Here is a 17,065-nt window from a genome sequence, read left to right on the forward strand (position 1 = left end):
AATAATAATAATAATATTTTTATTATTATTATGAGTATCATTTCTTACTCATCCTCCTAACCATCATTTTCAGCCACTTAAAAAAATGTTCTTAAATCATCCATGAAAAGTAACCCATTACGCACTTATGTCATACTTGAGAGTATTAATACTGATATATATCTAAAAAATAGTGAAAGGTTATAACAACAGCTTTTGGCCATTAGCCATGGCCTTGATTACTCTGATGTAAAATCCTGATAACCTCTCTTATGGTGGGAACTAGGGAAGGTCTGTCTGTCTGTCTATCTATCTTTTACGTAAAATGGAGTGGGTAGTTGGTACCTTTCCCCACTGCTGTTTGGACGATTGCTTCTGCATTTCAGTTAGTTTCCTTGCCTAAAATTTGCAAAATCTGATCATGTGAAAAGGGCGTCTCTTTTCTAAGTAGCAGGCATCAGTACCAGTTTTAATACTCTCATATCATTTAAGTAATCCAAGAACCTATCCTTCTTATTCACTGACCAACCTTTTCTGCCTGGAACACACTCTTTAGTTTCTTATAATTGGTCACTGTCCACTCAGCCTGAAGTGATCCAAAATCATGATGACATATATGTGAATATTTATCAACAGTTATTTGATAATGAATAGAAAATGATGTGTTCTACATTCAGATTCGGGATTGCATAGCAAAAGCAAGTTAAAACACAAATGTATCATCTTTAAAATTTGTAATTTGTAAGTCAGTAAAATGAAACACGTAGTAATAGTGTGTGTGTGTGTGAGAGAGAGAGAGAGAGAGAGAGAGAGAGAGAGAGAGAGAGAGAGAGAGAGAGAGAGAGAGAGAGAGAGAGAGAGAGAGAGAGAGAGAGAGAGAGAGAGAGAGAGAGAGAGAGAGAGAGAGAGAGAGAGAGAGAGAGAGAGTGTTATGCCTTACCTCTGGCAATTTTCCAAGGTCTTTTAACTCTAGAGGTTTTTTATAACCTTTAGATAACAAACGGTTCATCCACCAGTAGGTACACTGAGATAGAAAGCTGGCATAGCTGTAGTAGTATCTGGTTCTATGTAGCTCTTCCGGGGGACTCAGGTGCCGCTTCCTTTTGAAACAGACATATCTCTGAAAAAATTATGTGATTCTTTTACTCAATAACCTAGTCTTAATTTTAAAAAAATCTGTGCCAATGGCACTTAAATTTGAAAGAAAATAATATTTGCTTTTTAATTATTGTCATATTTGCTTTTTGAAGATAATTTCTTGATCAACAGATACAGGCTCAAAATGGCTTTGCAAAAGCATTACCCTACTGTAGTCTGAGACTATTAGGACAAATATTTACAGTTAAATAGCCTTTGCATATATTATCTAATGCTATTGTCAAAAATATAGACCATATTCAGGGGCGGATCCAGAGATATTTTTTGACAGTCTTCCAATTTATCTTTGTTAATTCGTCCAAAATTTTTGACCGTCTTCCGACAGAAAATATAACATACCCGTCAATGTAAACTTTAAAATCTGACCGTCTTCCAGAAGACCCAGAAGACGGCCTAAATCCGCCCCTGATATTCCCTTAATATCCCCTCTTCAGGAAGTTTCATCAAAATTACACACACACACACACACACACACACACACACACACACACACACACACACACACACACACACACACACACACACAAAAAAAAAAAAAAAAAAATGAATAAATAAATAAATAAAATAAAATAAAAAAATAAAAATAAAAATCTAAGATATCATGTTCCAGAAATTAACAGCCATTGAAAAGGTTCAAAAATTTCCATCCCAGTGCTATTTGATAATACTTACCTGGGCAAAAAGCACATATAATTCAACGCAAATCAGGAGGAAATACACTATAATGACATCCCACTGCAGGTCGAACCTCAGTTCTCCAACATTAAGGCCTTTCTTGAATAAGGAGGCAACTTCCATGGACTTTGTGACCAGAGCGGTCAGCCAATAGAACATCAAAAGGAGAAGAAAGGTTGGCGAATTCCATGCTTCAATCTTCTGGTAGTAGACAATGGCAATGACAGCTGCTACCACACTGATACAATGAGGTAAGAAAACATGGAGGCGAAGCCCCGCCAGTTTGCCATCCGAGATTAACCCTTCTCCTATCTCCAATATGTTGAACACAATGAGGCAGATGGTTAAAATCCAGCGAACGGAATGCCCCTGGAAGTGCACCCAAGACGTTGTACTTCGATGGCCAGAGTCATGCGATTTCCACAGGATGATAAGAACGGGAATGGCCAGTGTGACAAATAACGTGTGGGGCACAATGGTCAGTCCGTCGACAAAACACTCGTTGGAGAACAACCCTTCCTCCACGCTGTAGTGGGAACCGTTTGGACCACAGAAATCCATTTCAATCCCAGGCAGTGTCAGTCCACCATTAGGCAGCACAGTTTTGCCGCATTTGTGGCCTTGGGTGACTGCAAGGAGAGAGAGGATTTTCTTTCAATATATGTCAATACTTTGCTAAAATGGGCAATAACATGTCAATTTTCCAGGTATAATTTGATCAAATAAGCTGTGGCTGATACCTGAAGTGGAATCTTCTTACTTCTCTGTGAAGACCACCTATCATCCCAATTAAATATATTTTCATAATGTATTCGTTAGTAGACTCACCATGGCTGTATCCATTAAGGCAACAATAACTGTACAAAATTCGACTGGTCACTGATAGTCACCAGAGCTCCCCATCCTAAGCCTTTTAAAACTCAGATTTCAATTGTCGAGGGCATGTAACAATGCAAGGTGTGTGTGGCATATATATATATATACAAGATATTAATGCAAGGCAGTATGGACGTCACAAACACCTTGCTGACAATTAAGTAGTGTATTTAACTGCTACCGCAGTGGATGTCAAGTGAATGTGTGTACACGTATACATGTTCAACTATAGTGATGGTCTTTAGGTGTACAATAAGTATAAATAATTTCTTACATTATACTATGATATTTTATCCTCTATTTAAGATTATATGATCTTGTATTATTTCTGTAATATTTTGTACCTAAATCACTGCAGCATTGGCTGATGTATTTTATTACACTGTATCTACATGACACACCTCATCTGTGTCATTTGTTCTGGACACTTGACATGGTATATATCAACTGACATGTTTTTAAACAGATTTTTAAGCTGTCATCAAATCAATGTTAAATAAATAAAAATGTTCAGTCTTTAACAATCAAACTGTCAATCATTTTCTTTCAACAAATGAAGTTTTTAACTTTAAAAAGCTTGTTAAAAAGCTCTAAAATAAAATTGAATAGCTTTGATTGTAACGTGTAAAGATTTATCAAAAGTGACAATCAACATTCCTCTTAAAGTAACATATAAAGTAAGGGTAGACTGCCAGTGAAGCATATATAAATCAATACTAGCAGCTTTTATACGACTCATATTAAGTGTATATGCAAAAGGATAAAGCGCAACACTTGGTTAGTCAAAAAAAAAAAAAGCTCTACAACTGCTCTTTCTTCAGAATTCTGATCAAAACTCGACTTATTTCTCGGTCCCTACAGTTTGTAAAAATCTACCAAATGATGTGGCAATGCATGATGATGACGCATCACTGCTGTGCCTGCCATAGCATAAGTATTCAAATGAGATTTGGAAAAAAATGACCAAAGGATATGTGTAGCTCAGAAAGAAAGCCGAAAATATCTGTTCAAATATCATTTGAAGGTATTTAGGAAACAATACCCTTTGGTACTTCTTTAAGTTATGCCATTTAAAACTATATGATGGCATATGGTTGGGCTTAGTGGCAATGAGCTGACGTGTCAGCTCACTTCAAACGATCCTTAATTGATTCAGAACAAAATTATTTTTACAGGTAAATGTTTTATGTTTATTTTATTTCAGAAAAGAATAAAGAGTATTTACTGAATCAATGAGCACACATCTAAGTCCCCCTCCATAAAAATGCTCGATCCTTTCATTTGGCTGCTATCCTTGTTAAACACATATGTACAAAAGAAAAAACTTGATGGTGTTGATGGATAACTATTGCATATAATACACCACTTCCCCATATTGTAAAGATGATAATAATTTAGAATCAATCACTCCCCAGGGACAGCCAAACCCCCGGGTTCAATAAAATCCCAAAGTGTTCATGCACATCCTTGATGATATAGGTCCATCAATCCCAAAAGTTTCAACTTAGTAACACACATGGTCTAGCAGTAATAAAAATGTAAAAAGAATTTAGAATCAACCACCCATCTTGGACAGTCCAAACTCAGGTGCAATTAAATTCCAAAGAACCCATGCATATCTCTGACAATATCAATCCCCAAAGTTTCAACTTTCTCACGCTAATAAATAAACAGTTTCTCTACATAACAAATGGAATAAAAGGATAAACTTACCTTTTTATTCTGCATTTATACAACCAGTTCTTCCTGCATAAACTTTGACAAATTCATCTTGCTTGCTGAAAAAAATTGTAAAAAATGAATTTATAGGTTTTCCACTTTGGCTTTTTGTTTGCAACAAGAAATACCAGTCAGCGTCAAGAGTATTTCACAACAGGGGACTTTGTATTTGAGATGAGCTGCATTTCTTCATTTCACATCAAACTGTAATACAGTTAATCATTGTCAGTGTGTCAGATCATATTGAATTTTAGATGTGAAAATACTGTCATTACTTTGGAAACCACCCCCATATTAGAGAACTAGGTACAACTGAAAGAAGTACAGCCTCTCCCCCCCCAAGCCCCCAATTACCTTTTGCTTTACAAAACACTCAATTTTACAGACTGCAAGCGAACTTATCCCGTTCTTCTTAAACAAAAAGACATCTAACAACTTAGCACAATCAGACAAAGTAAAATAATAATCTATGAATGATACAAGGAATCAAAACAAGCATTTAGAAAAAATTATATGTATCAATAACACAGATAAAACCTTTCCACCTGTGATACTTTGAGAAATGTACAGCAAATGCTGGCAACTATTTTAATAGTTTTAATATTTTGAAATTATGCTAAGGTTAGACTTTTTTCATTGTACAATGACCCCTAGTATGGCCTCTTTATATAATACGCCTGATCATTTTTCAAGACAATTCTTTTGGAGGACAACTCGCAAAGTTATAACAGGTCTAGGATAGCCTTTAAAAATAAGATCTATCCACAACCATGAGAAATCTTATTTATTTTCCAAATAACTGCCAATGTCAAGGAGGTTATGTTTTCATCTCCGTTTGTACATCTTTCCATCTGCTATCTCCTGTCTTTCTTTCTTTCTTTCTTTCTTTCTTTTTCTCTCTCTTTCTGTTCATCGCCAGCCTAAGTGAACTCACAAAGTTATGGATGGATTTCAATGAAATTTTCAGGGCAGGTGAGTAATAGGCTAACTTTACAGTTCTTAGATTTTGGTGGTGATCTACTAATAAGTTAATGGTTAATTATCAGTTAATCATTTATCTGTCTGTCTGTCTGTCTGATTATGAATTTGATGAAATTTTAAGAATAGGTCAGGAATAATCAGGAATGGACCAGGAGGATAAAACATTGGTAAGCCTGAGGAAAATTAACCTAGTGGGTGAGACTTTTAACTCTGCCAAGCTTTTAATTTCGCTTTTAATTCAGTAAGTTTTTTTGTAAATTGTGAATATATGCTGGCTTCTATCATGAACCTTGGCAGTACCACATGAAGCTAAATATCTGCTGAAAATGCACACTTATGCTTCGTTCACAAGGAAAGTCTATTTTCTAAAAATCTATTTTCTATTCGCAGTATATCTTGTGATCACAGTCTGTGCCCTGAATGTCCCGCGGCGTAATTACTGGCAGTGCGAGCCAGTTACTATAAGTTACTATAAGTAACTGGCTCGCGCTGCCAGTAATTACGCTGCGGGATATTCAGGGCACAGACCGTGATCATAAGATACCGCGAATAGAAAATAGATTTTTAGAAAATAGACTTTCCATGTGAACAAAGCCTAAGTGTGCATTTTCAGCAGATACTTAGGCTGCATCAAAATCCCAAAGAAATATGACAGATCATTCTATGGGTAAATTGCATTTTTCAGCTTTACTTTGAATAGGAAAATATCCTCCTATAATCATCCCATCCATCCCTCCTCACCATTTGAGGACATGCCTTATCTCAATGATCAGCCGTCGTCATCTACTAAAGATGCACCTTCTACTTAAAATAATATGTGATCCATTCAGTCTGGACACCTTGAATTCCATGACCTTTCTTTGTACAGCTTACATGTGATGTCATTTGCTATAGACCACAGAGTTCAATGACCTTCCCTTTTCCTAGGCAAACAATCATTCATCAGATCTACTAAATATGCATCTTCTACTTAATAATATGTGATCCCTTCAGTCTGGACCCCTTGAATTCCACGACCTTTCTTTGTGCAGCTAATACATGTGATGTCATTTGCTATAGACCACAGAGTTCAATGACCTTCCTTTTTCCCAGGCAAACATTCTTCATCATCTACTAAATATGCTCCTTCTACTTAATAATATGTTATCCTTCCTGGCTCCAGTCTGGACCCCTTGAATTCCATGACCTTTCTTTGTGCAGCTAATACACATGTGATGTCATTTGCTATAGACCACAGAGTTCAATGACCTGACATTTTCCCAGGCAAATAGCATTATAGCACTTTCTGACTATGGCCATCAATATAGTTTTGTGATTTACGGTGTGTTGATCTGGATGTATTTTCCCAAGTGGGTGAGACTTAAGTTGCTTAATCATCATCATTTTTCTTTCTTTTTTTCTTCTTTTTTATTCTGTAAATGTGTATTTGCTAGCTTCCACTGATCATTAAAACTCTTAGCAGAGACTTAACTGCAGTCCCAAGTTGTTTTTGGAAAGGAAAGTTCTTTCTTCTATATATCCACCCTCCCAGTCACCATTCATGGACATGCCTAACACAGATCTTTAAAATGAAAGTGATGTCTCAGACATGCTGAAAACTTTTCAGAATGGCTGGACATTTGGACCTGCAGTAATGAAAAATTTGCCCGGCCGAATGGATTTTTGTCGGACCGAAAATAACCCTATTCGTTTGAGACATATACTACCAGTGCAATTAGGTGGCTTACTTTGTTTGTGAATGTGATAGGTTTGAAATTGAAGGGAAAAAACCCTTTGGGTTTATATAATTTTATTAGTGAAGAATGTCGAATGATGACTGTAAATTCAAAATTGCGGTTCTTAAAACTCTTGTCGGTCCTTTGGACTGACCGAGTCCAATTTTTTACCGGTCCAGACAAATTTTCCCAGTCATGACCAATCGGACAGACAGTTTCAGCATGTCTGCTGTCTGTGACTTGGAGGTACAGATTTGTCATTGTGACAAACTTGACATGGTCCAGTGTTAGCTTTCGGCACCTGGTACCCCCTAACTGCCAAGGTGTGGTAGCCCAGATTGGGAGTTTAGATAATTTAATAATTTTTTTTTTTTTTTTTTGCATTTTCATAACAGCATTTGATGAGTTTTTTTCAGGCACTTGCCCACCTGTGTCAAAATCTACTTGTCCCACATCTGGGGGAGGGGGGGGGGGGGAGGTATACTGTAAACGAATAATTCAAATAATGAGTTTTTTTTTAGGGGGGGGTACAAAAATTTAATTGCCACATTTAAATATAACATTTTTAACAAAGTTTATTATTTTTTTAAGTTTAGGGCACCAAATACTTTTTTATTTTATTTTCTAAGGAGGGGTTAGGAGGGGTAAAAATGCAATTTCATGATCAGATTGTGCAAATACTTGCTTTTAACATCAGATTATAAGCTATCTACTCTGATTTCTCTCATCTTCCCATTCAGCACTTTTTATCTGAGCTCAATTGCTTTATTCCTATATTAATATGTGGCTTAAAAAAGAACCTGTATGTAAACAGCGAGAGACTCATGCAGGTGAAAGCTAACCAAATTCTAGACCATGACCTACAACTACCACACTATAAATTACGCATAATAACTCTGGTTATTGACCACAGAGTTCAACGACCAGCCATTATCCCAGGCAAACGTCCTTCATGCACGTTTTGACATTTAAGTCCTCCAATATCACATCTCTTATCTGGTTATATTTTCCCCAGTGGTTATGAATTGTATGTAAATGATCTTTTTTCACGAAGCAAGAATCAGTCTCTTTGCATGAACAGGTCATTTAGGAATCAGAGGTGCACTGATTGCAATATAAGTATTACTTTGAAAAACAAGAATTTTAGTAATCCTGCAAGATTTCGGCAATTTCAACCCCCCCCCCCTCAACCCCCTAGGCTTCACCATTCCCTATACTATAGTGATAACTTTCAGACAAGAATGCATACAGGAGTGCTACTATATATTATAATGTAACACTACAACTTTCACATACAGTAGCCATATTCTTGCAAACATATTTTTATCTCAAGCTCAGGTTGGATCTGTGCTTTAAAACAAACAGGATGTCTGCTGTATAACAAATATGTCTCATGGGCATTAAATCTATCACTGTACAGAAGAAAACCTGCCATTATGACAGGCCATTTATACTACTCACTGTCTGGGGCATTCTGTATACAAGCCTGACATCAGACACAATCTCTATAAAGAGGGGGTGGATCCTGTTACTAAGCTGATATTTTCTTCAAGGTTAAAGAACTCTACTGCTTTTTATATTCAGTCAATTTAAAGGAGTGTGCATTCAGCAGTCATTGCCCTGTAAATATCTGGTTCACCAGACTATATAAATTACATAATAAATCTTTTAGGCCAATCTGATTTAATTTTATGGAAGGCATCCATGCGGGCATTTATTTTCAAGTGTTCTTTCCCTCCTTGTAACTCTGGAACTGACTGCTGTCCCTATACCCACTCAAAATACTGCATAAGCCAGGGCTCCGTATCTCGAAAGGTTCGCTATGTTGCGCACGTGCACATGTGTCTCGATTCCATAATCGATTCTATTTCGAGATACGGGGCCATGGAATCGAGACGCTTGCGCACGTGCACAACATAGCGAACTTTTCGAGGTACGGAGCCCTGGGTTTTCCTAAATCTCGTTTATCTTCCACAAAACCTGCTGATTTTGTCATAAAACAAACCTTTTGCACATGTGTATTGCTGCAAAATGGAGAGAGAGAGGGGGGTATACGGGGGGGGGGGGGGGGGGGAGATGTATGTGGTAACCTTAATTAAAGTGGATCTACAGCATTCTCATTTGTTTAAATAATACAGAAATGAAGCAGATGAGAGCTGATTCTTTAATATTTTCTTGTTTGATTCAATGAGATAAAGCAGATGGCTGTTGACTCTGTAGTCTTCTCAGCATGAATAAAGATGTTTGTTTGATACACTGTGTTCTGTTCGTTTCCATCTGAATATTCCTTTACTTTAGCTGTTTTTTTTTCCCTCTTTCATTAGTTTTGGAGTCTCCAGAGGAGGTCTTCCATAAAATTAAATCAGTGTGGCCTTAGTACATAAAACGTGTCAGACTTTGTTTGCTGGTAGGTATCAAAACTGGATAATAATAGGCTGCTCTGATCTCATATAAAGACATGGCAAGTCAGAGAGTTCTGTTTTTTGATATACCCGGTAGACATCCCATTATTTAGGACAAAAAATTCATACAAAGCATTTCAGGGAATTATTCAAACAATTTACTGTTAGTTTTGCAGTTCTACACCTGGTGCCATGTTTATCTGGGCCTGGCGTTTGAATAATCTAAAATATTATTGCTTTTTACTTCTACTTTTGCCATTTTCACATTGTCTACATGTAACTTAGAGAATCCTGGTCATGGACCAAAATATCCTTTCCATAATGAAACGCTGAAGGATTTCTGTCTCTGAATTAAGAAAGCCATGTTATGGAACAATCACAAGCTGTAAAACTGAACTATGATATTTCTAACTGAATGTGAATAATGACTTCAAAGCTTAATTTTTATTTTGCCCTTTGTAGCACTGAATACTTGGTCCTAACCAGCACATGGTGACTTGCACCCCAATTCCATAGATTTTTAGATTGATCTATCCCTGTGGGGAGTCTCACTAGATTACTGTCAGCTTGGCTGGCTTAAGCGTCAGTCCCGCCTACTAAAAGCTGTAAGGGGGTAATTAACCATGGTGCCCGCTCTGCTGATTGCAATTTAGCGTGAACCCCCAGGGAGTTAGGTTGATCTAAATCTTAATCTTTAGATCGATCTAAATCTCTGGGAAAGCACCCTTGAACTCTGTCATACATGTAGTTTACTAAATAAGACAAATGTATACCTAGAATGACATCAATAAAATCTCATATACTAAATGATATACTGAGAGCTATATATGTACACAGAATCAAACACTGATGTCTTCTGCTCAATAACAATTACAATTGTGAGAAAATGGTATAAAATTCTGATTTCATACTGTATCATACAAAATGGATAGAGCCTTTGCAAGGATATATCTCTAGAGTAATTATAATATATGTAAAAATCCAGCACTTTTGGGGCTTTTAATACTATACTAGTAACCCTATGTCTTTAATAATCACACCACGCTTTTATTTCACCCTGAACCAATCACTCAGAATTAACATGTCTATACACAACTTGATTATACTTACAGTACTGGGGCCTAAAAATAAATACTTGTAAATGACAATTCCTCCATCATTTTAGGCACATTTTGGTCATCTCAGGGGTTAAAGAGAAAGGGGGCATTTGAACTCCACTTAATTTTTTACCAAACAAACCCATCTAGTAAATTTCAAGTAAAACAAAACGTCCTTTTACAGTTATAGGGGAACAAATGTGTCAGGTGCCAAATGCATCAGCAACAGCATAGATGGACACAAATAATCAGAATACACAATGTCTCTCTGTGACCACAACCAAAGGTAAGATGATAGTCCTGCAATACACAGAAAGTGTTAATATGTTTCAAACATACGTCAGTCAGACATTTCATTCCCCACACCTCTTCACCCAGGTAGATCATTGAGAATTAACAAAGAGCATGTTAAACTATAGCCACCTATCCATAAGGAGCTCAAATATCAGGCAGTGCAAGTGGGCCTGAAGCAGATGTATAGATCTCTGGCATTATTAAGACAGGATTAGGCATCAAGTTTTTACTTCCCTTTCTTTTTTTTTTTTTTGATGCAGGTTATACTTGAAGACAACAGCATACATAGGGGCTCAAACAGAGCACCCACAGTTTTATAATGAACGCCTTTTAACAACCACCCATATCTCATTTCCAATGAAAAAACTGACACCACTGGAAGAGGAGAGTCAGCATCTTAGGGTGCTTTCCCAGAGATTTAGATCGATCTAAAGATTAAGTTTCAGATCGACCTAACTCCCTGGGGGTTCACGCTAAATTGCAGTCAGCCGAGCAGGCACCAGAGTTAATTACCCCCTTACAGCTTTTAGTAGGCGGGACAGCCGCTTAAGCCGGCCAAGCTGACAGTAATCTAGTGAGACTCCCCACAGGGATAGATCGATCTAAAAATCTATGGAAATGGGGTGTAAAACATGGACACAAGATCAAGTCGAGTGAACCAACCTGTTACACAGACTTAAAGAAAGAACTGCTTTTGAGGAAAGGAAGGTCCCTAAAATCAGTCCTATCTACTAGTAGCAGGAAAGAGGGAAATTTCACAGTTTTTTACATACAGTCACAGTCCAGTGCATTCCTCAAGTTTGAAACTGGTCACAGTGTGGCATTTGAAAGCACCTTTGGCTTTCTTAATCTGGCAAGACCATTACCAGGGGTTGAATTTCTACATAGAAATACAATCACATATTCAATTACAACTAAAGCTTCCTACAAATGCTCATGGTATTAAAAACCAATCCAAATTTATCCCAAATCCAAAATGTTTTTTTTTTCCCTCTTTGGAGAAGAGTATGCCTCCCATTCAATGATTCACATGATCTATCCTAAACCCATTTTAGATTTCTGTTCAATATAAGGTCTTTAGAATAAAAAGCTCCACTTCACAATACTTGCTGAATGAAGGTTGTTTTTGTTTTCACCAAACAGGGGATTAAATTCCAGTCTTAATTATATATATATATATATATATATATATATATATATATATATATATATATATATATATATATATACTAGTCCCGTACAGAAAGCAAAATATTTAACTGTTCTCTTTATGAGAGTGAATACCTTATTCTTCAATCCAAAATTGTGACTTACGGTTTTTTTTTTACTTTGGGTAATAATTATTATACGACATATTATATTACATTAACAATTTAAAGACAGGCTAAGAGTGTTAGACCATTGTATAGGGATATGTTTGAAGCAAAATAATAATCATATTTGTGTTGCATAAGATTTTTCTCAACAATTATTGTTAGGATATATCTTGGCCAATATGTGAAAATTAATGAAGTTTCCAAGATAATTATTATTATTATTATTATTATTATTATTTGCCATATAAATGTCTAATCCTTATTTTTTTGCCTTTAATATAAAAATGGGCTAGAATTTTTCTTATCAAATTAATAAAACAGTGATACTATGCAGTATCAATTCTGCTGCAAATAATTTACATGAACTATCACAGAGGAAGATTGTATTTACACCTGGTATGAAAGACATTTATTTCATTTACAAGTAACAGGTAGCATATAAATAAAATTATGTAACCTATACAGAAGCTAAGTTGACAATATTACACAGGTTTCTTACCAAAACTTTAATTGGCAACTTCTCCCTTTTGGAAATTGGGAAGGGATCAGCCATAAATTAATTTTTTTAACCACTTGAGATGCCATCTTGAAATTTCCAGTGCTTGTATTCAAACACGTAGAGAACAAGAGGCATCTTTTATTTTTATTCCACTGATATGACCACCATATTTAGGGACAAGAGTATATTTTATGAATAACTTCAAACAAATCTTTTAATTACTTTTATAACTAATGTGAAAGTGTTAACCTGACTAACTCTCATGCAACATACACTTATATGACAAGACCGTGAATCTGGCCAATAGACATTTAAGGCACACAATAGACAACTACTCCATTTTAACATAAAGAGACACATTCCATAAACATTTCTACAGCTTTACTTTTTTCAAAAATGATCTCATCATAATGATTTTCAAAAGGAACATGCTTTTTTATCAAACAAAGCAACTCAGCAAATTTGTGTATGGTTGATCTCATCAAATGATAATCAAACATGGCATAGTCAGAAGCAACCTGGCTTCAAATTAGGGATATCTGACCCGAAAACTGGACTTCTATCTGAGCTAGCTCTTTCGGATGAGAATGTCACTACGCAATTTTCATGCCTCTCAATTTTCATTTACACAACAATCCATGTATGAAGTTTTAAACTGTGCTCTTGTGACAGAAAAAGGTTCCTGCGTGCAATGTACGCTTGATCTCATCTGGGAAATGTATACAGTACGAAGTGCCCAACATGGCTTGCTGTCCAAATTTGGTCCCACGACATGAACAAATTTACCCTTGACATGATGTTGCTTGTACCCAATTCTCCACATGCTTTGGTGGAAAAATGGAATGATTGACAACCCTTGTAATTCAAAAGTCAGCCCCGTATAAACTTTAGAGCATCCCTGGTTTCAGCGTATGCGCAGTGCTTAAAACTATACTTCTGTTTTATCAAGCTTACTACTCATCATTCGCGTTGTGGAAAATGAAATTTTCTTGGGTGTACATCGGCGCAACAAAGTGCCAGGCAACGAGTTGTATTATAGGAAACACCTACTAGCAGGTAGCAAAGCTTTGACACCTAAATTTAAACATGGTAACATTATGCCCCAGTTTTACAATTTCGAGTAGCGCTAGCATCTGCTACTGTTGCTACCACTAATTTTGAGCATGTATTATGTAATTTTATAACAATTTTTATTTTACATTATATAAAGTGTATTTTCTTAAAAGTTATTCCATGTGTGTTCTCTATCTATATGCCGGCCCTATTTCAGAATAGCCAAGCTTCATAATAGTGAACCTGCATCATACATGTAGTGAACCTTTCGAATAGTGCACTTTCAAAAAACTGAACCTTCATCGTATAGAAGCACACCTGCTACATAATAATAATAATAATAATAATAATAATAATAATAATAATAATAATTTATTGAGCTCAAAGAAATGGTTTACATTTACAGGCTCTCTAATTAATAAAAACATAAGAATAATTTAATTATTAAACTATGCTCATCCACGCATACTATTGCGGTTATAAATCAGACCTAAACAGTGGCAAGATAAAGTACATAAAACAATATAGTGATTAAACTGTCACTTCTTGTTTTCTATAGCTTTTTAAATTGTAAATTAAATAATTGCAGTGAAGTACACTAATTTCAAATTGTGGTTTTCAGTACTATTTGATTGTGTAACCATAATATTATCCTTACCAATATGAATTCTTTATTCTAATGTATCTTTTATATTGTCTATGGATTTAAATTGGAGACAAGAAAGAAATTTACATTCTTTTCACTACCTTTTGGTGTCACATGATATCCCCCAGTATTGACTGTATTCCAGTATTGACAGTATTTATGGTTCTGGTATACTTTAGGAGGAACTTATCTCGTTTGGCTTTAAATTGATTTACAGTACAGAGAGTTGCATTTCTTAATTCCATTTAGACAAAGCATTGAACAGACAGAGCCTTGCACTGCAAATGAGACTTCTATTATTTTCAACATTGCTAGCTTTGAATGACTATTAAAGGCATTTTACATTCTAAGCTCTGCCTCTGTATTTGGAAAAGAACTGAGAACTTCAACTATATTTTCAAGTATCTTCCAAACATTTATGATTGAAAATTTTATGTTCCCTGTTACTCTTTAAAGAATAAACTTAAGTTTGGTATCTCAGTAACTCATAACCAGTAACCATGCAGTAACTCATGAAGTCCAGCTAAGACTTAATTTTTCTCACATAAATGACTTATGGAAAATTCCCATAGCCTGTATTTCTCTAATTTTACCTGAGGACCAAAGCCGACATAGCTTGGAACAGATCTGTGAGACAGTTGCACAGCCAATGGCTAGTATATGTAGTTTCCTTCAAGGGAAATTCAATTTTTCTAAGGATAACACCAATGCCATCTTTATCAAAAGGCTTGGTTAAGTATTAGTACATAACATAATGCAAGTTATTAAAAAACAAAATTGTTTTCCAGGTATATGATTTTATGACAGTATAACAATCTAATTTTTATGAAAAGTTATTTAGTCAGTTTCACCTTAATTAAAGCCAGTATCAGGGCAGACAGCTGAGTAATGGCCAGACAGGTGTTAGCATGCAATGTCAACCTTGTATCTTCTCTATTTTTTATTTATGTACAGGACTGTCATGTTAGGTTGTGTTCCACCTTAAAATTAGATAGTTTTCTATACAGTATTACTGGAGGCCCCAGCTCTCAACCAGGAATAAATCCGTCTGTGTGGAAGTACCTACAAAGTCTTGTTTGTTTATTCATGGAGACCATTCCCACAGATATTTGGATCAATCTATCTCCCTGGAGAGTCTCACTAAATTGCTATCAGCGTAACCAGATTTTAAATGTCTGCCACGCCTAGTAAAGCTGCTAGGGGGTAATTATCTTTATCCCCTAGCTGATTCAGTAGGCATGACAGACATTTAAGCCTCTAGAGCTAACAGATGAATCTTAGACCCCATTCCCAGAGATTAGATCGATCCAACTAGATCGACCTAACTCCCTGGGGGTTCATGCTAAATAGCTGTCAGCCGAGCGGGCACGAAAGTTAATTACTCCCTTACAGCTTGTAGTAGGCAGGACGGACATTTAAGCCGGATAATCTGACAGTAATCTAGTGAGACTCCCCACAGGGATAGATCGATCTAAAATCTATGGGAATGCACTCTAAGACTATTCATGGGGCTGTCAACAACAGAACTGGTTGACTTTTCAGCTATGTGATTTTAGGAGGTGAAAGGTAAGCAGAAGATTGGAATGCCCCTGTATTTCAATGGAGGTGTGAGCTGAAAGTCATTTTACAGTTATGTGCACCTCTATTTTTCATGCATTAATGGGCACAAACAGTACATGTATTCTGTACATATCTCAAACTGTAAATAGAAGTGTTAACTCATTAAACTTTGTGCTACCTTGTTCAGTAAAACCAACTGACATCTTATCTAACATCTACATCTTATCTAACAACTGTTATATGGAATAGATAAAGAAACGGAATGAATTAATAAATATAATATAAAAAAATAAACATGGATACTACGTAATCACACAGGGAGTAGAGACTTTCATCAAAGCAACTTAACCCCAATTACTAATTAATTAATTAATTTGCTAATCAATATTAATGGGACAGCTCTAAAATCTAAACAATTTCAAGTTGGCCCATTTCTAACTGATCTTTAAATTTTATCAAAATCCTGAACAGAATACTTTTTAAGTTAAGCTGTTTCAACTTACTAGTTAATGGTACCAAAACAAACAACGAAGGCAAAACATACCTTATAAAAATAAGTCATATATATATATTAATTATTTGGACTACTTGCCTCAGTATCAGATATTTCTCTACCCGTGTTATTAGTAAAGCCTTACACTAAGGCAGAGAGAATACCTAGGCTAGCTCTACCTCTTCCAGTTTAATACAACTGCACAACAGTAGAAGACTAGTCTATATAGTACTAGTAAATTAGTCGCCTCTACTAAAAATCGTTTTTTCATAGTATCGGCGTGCCGCAAATGACGTACCTCTTTGACACCGAGTATGTACAGTATCCACAATTTGCTCTAGAGTTTAAACATACAACAAATATCTACATTTACCTCAAAGTACGCATGTTTCTGTCACACGGCATTTGCGGTCTTACTGGTGCAGTTACTGCATCGGTCATTGACACCAAGATATCCTTTCAAAACCGTACGCTGCAAATGTGGGACAAGATGGGTAAAACTTATTTTCAAAAACTTAACAATTGCGAGGTATAAATATCAGCAAGTGTTCACATTTTAGTGTTTGTATCAATGAAATGTTTAATTGTTGCGTATAATACAT

General features: G+C 35.8%; 1 protein-coding gene across 6 annotated transcripts in view; it reads right to left on the reverse strand.

Moving 5' to 3' along the window:
* The window catches only part of LOC106177752 (ATP-binding cassette sub-family C member 9), a 47,291-nt gene extending 30,230 nt beyond the window's left edge, over window positions 1–17,061 (reverse strand). Inside the window, exons 1-6 of one of the 6 annotated variants that reach the window (XM_087003756.1) lie at window positions 16,837–17,061; window positions 4,402–4,466; window positions 3,033–3,135; window positions 1,810–2,441; window positions 920–1,099; window positions 509–565 (exon numbers count right to left, since the gene is read on the reverse strand). In XM_087003756.1, coding sequence (XP_086859882.1) covers window positions 509–565; window positions 920–1,099; window positions 1,810–2,373 — 801 coding nt within the window. In that variant the 5' untranslated portion in view covers window positions 2,374–2,441; window positions 3,033–3,135; window positions 4,402–4,466; window positions 16,837–17,061. Of the gene's footprint in view, window positions 1–508; window positions 566–919; window positions 1,100–1,809; window positions 2,442–3,032; window positions 3,136–4,401; window positions 4,467–16,761 lie in introns of all 6 variants that reach the window. The other 5 variants (XM_087003755.1, XM_087003753.1, XM_087003754.1 and 2 more) reach the window with 5 other exon arrangements.
* Window positions 17,062–17,065: the final 4 nt, after the last annotated feature.

This window comes from Lingula anatina, chromosome 2, assembly GCF_051362555.1.
Source record: "Lingula anatina isolate TDL-2025a chromosome 2, LinAna3.0, whole genome shotgun sequence".
NCBI lineage: Eukaryota > Metazoa > Brachiopoda > Lingulata > Lingulida > Lingulidae > Lingula > Lingula anatina.